Here is a 6,000-nt window from a genome sequence, read left to right as displayed (position 1 = left end):
TGAGCTCCGTGTCCTCTAGCGTGGAGCTTTAGAGATCAACCATTTACATAATTTCTGTCCTAACGGTTTTGGAATCCTAGCCTCTGCTTCTTACTGATCTCTCGCCTCCTCCTGAATCAGCGTTGGTTTTATCACCTAGGCCCAGAAGGTTGGCCAGCGTCCAGACCCTGAGTGCACAGCTGCATAGTTGGCATTTTTAAGGCATGCCGTCAGGGAGAAGAGGGCGTCTGTCACCGACACTGGCTGCCATCTGAGCATTGCGGGGGTAGGGGGCGGTAGGCGGTGGTCAGTGGGTCCAGCCAGGAGGCCCCTACTTATTTTGTGCCTTCTTTCTGTCGGAGACCCAAGGAAACACCAGAGAGAGGGGGACGAATTCTTTCTGAGCCACTGACTCAACACATTCCCTGCAGGTGACAGAGAGGAGAGGAGATGTCCCTCCCTCCCCACTGTTCTCCTATGTCAGGTGGCCTATAGCCGTTCTCGGGTCCTGCTGGGTTTATCTTGTGTCTGTATTTTGTCCCCGAACTGCCCACTTCTGGTATTTGATATCAGGCACCCCGAGACTCCCCACTGGCTTTCTTTGCCTGCCTTGTTAAACCCAGAGAGTGGCCCCCCCGGCCCCAAGTGTAGCCACTGCCGGTCCGGTTGGACAGGTGACGAAAGCCTGGGCTCTTCACACCACGGCCTCCTCGCCAGTAAACACGTACTGTTTGGCGGTCACCTGCTGGAAAACATTTTTCCGGGGAGCTCCTGAGAGCCCCCAAAGCTCTCTTATAGATTCTCAATGTATAAACTATTTTAATTCTCTGCACGTTGACCCTGGAGGCCTGGGATCTAGAGAGCATTTTTACAGACTTGGTTGAGAAGGTAGAGAGCCTCCAGGGAGAAGCGTGAGGGTGGAGGGTGGACCCCACGGCCACAGGCGCCTGTCTGTGCATCCGAGCCCTCAGGGTAAGGAATGTGAGCTTCAGCGTCCGGTGGCTGAGAGCGCTGGTTGGCCTAGGACAGAGAGCAGCACGTTAGGGCTATTTGGGAAGAACTTAAATTTTAGCACTAAAATTCTGCACGTAGATGTATAGACCTAGGTGTGTGGTATTCTGTTTCATGGTGACGGCCTGGGAGGTTCTTTACATTCCCTTTGAAGAGTGTCTTGAGGTTTCCCAACATACGGTTAATAGGAAGCAGCCTATTAAGCGGAGTGTGCCCACCATAGGCAAAGCCGGTTGGAGCCTTCGGTTTTGGGTTCTTGCAGGACAGCATCAGCTTGTTGCTGGAGGCTGTGAGGACCAGAAATGAGGAGCTCGCGCAGACGTGGAAGAAATCCGAACAGTGGGCCACCATCGAGCAGCTCTGCAGTAAGTGTCCTCCCTTTCCTCAGTCCCGAGGGTCCTGCTCTCATACTCCTAGCGCTAGAGCCCAGGCGAAGCTGCTTATGTCCTGGGAGCCGGACCCCCCGGTGCGCCCCGACGGGTGTCCCGGGCCATCACACGAGCACGGACCTTCTCGTTGCTGTAACGTGCGTGCTGTAAAGGTCACCCGGATCGTTGGGATACAGTTCCGTGCACGCACCCACATGTACATGGGGGATCTGCTAAGCTCCAGCGTCTTAGGAGCAATTCGAAAGCCCTTATTTTAGATGCACGGAAACCTCACATTCACGTAAGTGCCGAAAGGCCAGAACCCTTTGGTGTCAGCCTTTTCTTTTTCCCCTCCTTTCTGCTGGTCCTCCGAACTTTCTCGATGGATAAGGAGGGAAAGTGTTCCGAAGAGAATGTGGGGATCTGTGTCTCGGAACCTGAGTCGGCACGCTGCCCCGGGAGAGCCTTCCGTCTGTGGTTCCTTCCGGGCAGGTGCTACGCTGTGGCCGAGCTGTCCGGCCGAGCACTGAGAGTGGTGGCCGCGGTGCAGCCCTTTGCCCCGTGGCTTTGAGAAGCTCTGGAATGCCCTCCTCACACGGCTTGGCAAATACACATAGGGGGTGTCTGTAGCGTTGGCTCAGTGCAGTGGGTAGATCTTAGAGCCAGTGGAGTCTCCGCTGTGAGGGCACCCAGGTGGAGAGCTCTTGTTCTCTCTTGACGCTAAGGTCCCCGGGGGATCGGGGGCCCGAAGGGCCTAGTATTTGTTGTGCTGCGCTGCTCGTCAGGTTTTTTCCTATACGATTCTGACGGACCAGTGACGCGGCCGGCTCCACGTGCCTTTACTCTTGCCCTGGCGTTCTGAAACACTGCTCGTATATTCTGAGGCAGAGGACAAGGTCTTCCCACCAAATTCCCGAAAACGTAGGCCTGCAGCCTCGTGTCCTCGGGAGGACGGCGGTCTGGTGCCAGCCAGCGGCGCTCAGCCCCTGGTGTAAGTCTCTGGTACCCGTGGCCCCCCACGCCGGCACCGTTCCGTTTGAATCCTTCACACGGGAATGTGGATGGCAACAGCTTGAATATTCCGGGGCCCTCAGCGTCAGCCCAGGAATGCCCAGAGAGACTGGGCACGGGGTTGACCAGCACAGCACGGGGAACGGTCAGGGATGTTGTGATAACGTGGGGGGAGCACTGGGTAACGTACAGGACCGGCGAGCCACCGTGTTGGGCACCCAAACTAATAGAAAGTTGTACGTCACCCATCCTCGAATTTAAAAAAACAACAACCGGGCGAGACATTTCACAGAAAGAGGTAACGGCGACGGTCACCATCGTTAGTCGTCAGGGAAACGCAAAGTGCAATAAACAAGAGACCGCTACCCATTCGGCAGAGTGGCTGAGACGAGAAACTGGCAGTGTTACGTGCTCGCGGGTTCGCCCACGCTGGTGAGGACGGGAGAGCCGTCTGGCCGCGTTTTGTAAACGGTCACTTCCTCTGGGATCCGGCGAGCCTGCTCCTAGGTTTTCACCCGAGACGTGAAAACACGGGCCCACGCGGAGGTGCGTGCAAGCATGTTGACGGCAGCTTTGTTGATAATGGCTCGGAACTGTCAACGACCCAGATGGCCATCGCCAGGGAAGTGGGTAGCCAGCACCGGTGTTCTCACAAAGAGCCCACACGCAGCAGGAGGAAGGAGGGCGCCACGGACACGGCACACGAGGAGGGTGGCGGTGGGGTAGAGTTGGTCACGGGTGACGGCTTCGGGTTCTGAGGGCAACGGTGTCGTGTATTTAGCGGGGTCCTGTGTGCGAGCAGGGGACTCGCAGCGGGGGTCCTGGCACCCAGGCCGTCCCTACCTGTAGTGCTTTCTTTGCGAGCCCCCATTTGCTCTGGGGGCGGTGCAGGAGAGCTCTGGGGCGGGTGGGGCGTCCCGCCGCGCCCCACCCGCTACCGACGAACCACGACGAGTGGCCGTTTCTCTCCCCCCACAGGCACGGTCGGAGTGCAGCTTCCAGGCCTCCAGGAGTATGGAGCCGTGGGCGGCTCCACGCACGCTGCCACGGCCGCCATGTGGGCCTGTCAGCACTGCACCTTCATGAACCAGCCGGGCACCGGCCACTGCGAGATGTGTAGCCTCCCTAGGACCTAGGGCCCCCGGCCCCTGCTGGCAGGACTCGGCCCACCGCAGCCTCTCTCTGCAGCCGGGATCATTGCAACCGTCGCCCCGCGGTGGGCAGCCCTGAAGGGCGGGGCAGGGGGGCTGCCCTGGGGTCTCCGACCCACGAAGCTTCTCAGCACCAGGCTTCTGTGGAGGGAGAGCCAGCCTGGCGCTCTGCGGGCTGGCAGCAGCCTCCTAGCGGAGCGGCACGGTGGTCTCCCCCCCCCCCCCCCCCCCCCAGACGCCCCGCGCCGGCCTCCGAGGTGATGGAAGGCCCCTGGCGCCTCAGAATCGTCACCTGGGGTTGGGAGGGACGCCGAGGCCTTACTGCCACCATCCAGCTTTCTCTTCCCTTCCCTTCCCTTTGGATGCTTTTTGTTCTTGCCCCTCCCGTGGTTCCGGTTGGGGGTTTTTTGGTGGCCACCGTACCTGTCGCTCTGGGCAGACCCTGCCCGTGAGGCCTCTTCCTCCCCTGCCAGCAGCCGCCGTCTGGCGGAACGTGAGCAGGACCGGGCTCGCCGACCCACCGTTTGCTTGATCTGCGGCTTAGTTTGCTGCCCACCCTTCTCGCTCTCACCAGACATCCAGGTGGGGCTTTTTAAAGTCTGCGTTGGTTGTAATAACAGTTATCAGTAATTTCTGCCCGGAAGACTTTTATTTATTTCTTTTTAAGGTAAAGACAACATAAAAGGGGAGTGAGAGAGACTAGTTTCCACTTCCTGCCCTCCCATACCGAGTCCCTGGGAGCGGGCACAGGGTGGGCACAGGGTGGGCGAGGGTGGACGGGAACCCACAGTCAGTTCTTGGAAGTAAACCTCAGTGCCTGAGACTCTTCTGCCAAGCCACACAGCCGCCACAGCTGCGGACTCGGTGGACCAGCAGGAGGGCGGCGGTGGCTCCGCCGAGGATCGCCTCCCCCCACCCCGCCCCGAGGCCTCGGACCAGGCCTGCGTGGGGCGAGCTGGGTTGTCCAGGACCCGCTTTGCCCTGTACACCGTTTCCTCCCACTGCCCTGCCGGCCCCCAGCCGCCTGCGTGGCGTGTGGCCGTTGCGGCAGGCCTGCGTGAGAGAGCAGGGGCCGGCCTGTAGGGAGGGCCGCTGCCAGGGGTCGAGGTCAGACCTTGCACGTGTGCTCTGGGGTCCCCGGGGACTTGTGGGCGGCACCCCGATGCCTCTTTGCCTTAATGCCGGCCACGTCTCTTCGCTGCACGATGCCCACGAGAGGCCGGCCCGGACGCAGACCGTGCTGAGGACTTCATGTCTCTGCCCCGGGGGTGGGAGGCGGGCCTGTGTGACCCTCCCTTACCCGTGGCACTGTGGACAGAGAGCCCCGTTCTCTGCGTGTTGGCTGCTTTTGTGGCAAGGGCTGTGCCCGGAACCTCCGAGTCCGCCGGGCGTGGGGCACACGAGACTTGTCTGCTCTCCAGGCCAGGGGCCAGTTGGGGTGGGTCTGGCCTCAGAGCCATCGGTGGGGGGTGGGGGTGGCGGGAGAGGTGCGGAGCGGCCGGCCTGAACCACAGAGTCCCCGCCAGCGTGGCCCTGTGTCGTCTGGCCGCTGTGATCCGACGCGAGGCTGCGGGGGACCCCGTGCTCAGCCTGTGTGTCTCCCGGGCCCGCCCCCGCCTGTTCTCCTGGTGTCGCCTTCACCCACCTGCTGCTTTCCGTCTCTCTTCAGCCAACAGTCTCCTCACTCTGAAGTTCTGGCAGATGCAGAACTCGTTTCCTTCTGTCTCTGAGCCGAAGGAAAAGTGTTGTGACTTCCCTGCTTCTGGTTTCAAGTCACTCTTTGTTCAGTAACGCACTTTACTTCATCGTCCGAATAGATAGACTCAGCTCAGCATGCGGGTGGGGGGGCCGCCCTGCCAGAGGCCTTGGCCGTGGGCAGTGCAGCCACCTCCTCTTGCCCCGGGGAGGGTCCCCCAGCCCCGCCTGCATCCTCCTTGCCCTCGTGCGCACACACCGTCTCTCGTCACCAGGCGAGGGGCGACCGCGTGCTCCCCCGCCCAGGTGCACACAGCTGGCCGCCCCGGCCTCCTCTGACCGGTCCGCTTCTGGTGCTCACGCTCCAGCTCCGCTTGGGGCTCACAGGTGGGCGTCAGTTGGGTTCGCGTTAGCGTTACCTGGACTCCGGCCCTGCCGGGAAACTAATAAAACGCCTGAAGCGAGTCGTGGGCTCCCCGTTTGTCATCCCGGGCCCCGGGGCCTCTCCCTGCGCGCCGAGCTTCTGTCTGCAGGTTGCGTCGGAGTCTGCTTCCTGTCGTGTGACTTCGCTTTTCTCTGCTCGTCACTGTCCTCGTATGGGGCCCTCTCCCCTGCCCGGGCTCCCCGGCACCGACTTGCGACGGGTCATCCGGTGGAAGAGGAGAGCGTGGCCTCCCTCGGGCGCTTCCCTGCCTGTCAGCCACGTGGCTGCTCCCAGGTCTCCCTGTCTGGGGACAGCTGCTGGTGTCGGGCAGCAGGTGAAGGACGCAGTCTGGAAGCCCCTC

General features: G+C 61.2%; 1 protein-coding gene across 1 annotated transcript in view; it reads left to right on the top strand.

The window, feature by feature from the left end:
- The window catches only part of NPLOC4 (NPL4 homolog, ubiquitin recognition factor), a 61,775-nt gene extending 56,096 nt beyond the window's left edge, over nucleotides 1-5,679 (top strand). The window contains exons 16-17 of the mRNA XM_078437999.2: nucleotides 1,253-1,355; nucleotides 3,348-5,679. Coding sequence (XP_078294125.1) covers nucleotides 1,253-1,355; nucleotides 3,348-3,505 — 261 coding nt within the window. The 3' untranslated portion in view covers nucleotides 3,506-5,679. The remainder of the gene's footprint in view (nucleotides 1-1,252; nucleotides 1,356-3,347) is intronic.
- The last annotated feature ends 321 nt before the right edge of the window (nucleotides 5,680-6,000 follow it).

The sequence above is a fragment of the Panthera onca genome, chromosome E1, assembly GCF_046562875.1.
Source record: "Panthera onca isolate mPanOnc1 chromosome E1, mPanOnc1 haplotype 2, whole genome shotgun sequence".
NCBI lineage: Eukaryota > Metazoa > Chordata > Mammalia > Carnivora > Felidae > Panthera > Panthera onca.
This window is presented reverse-complemented; position numbering and strand designations above follow the sequence as displayed.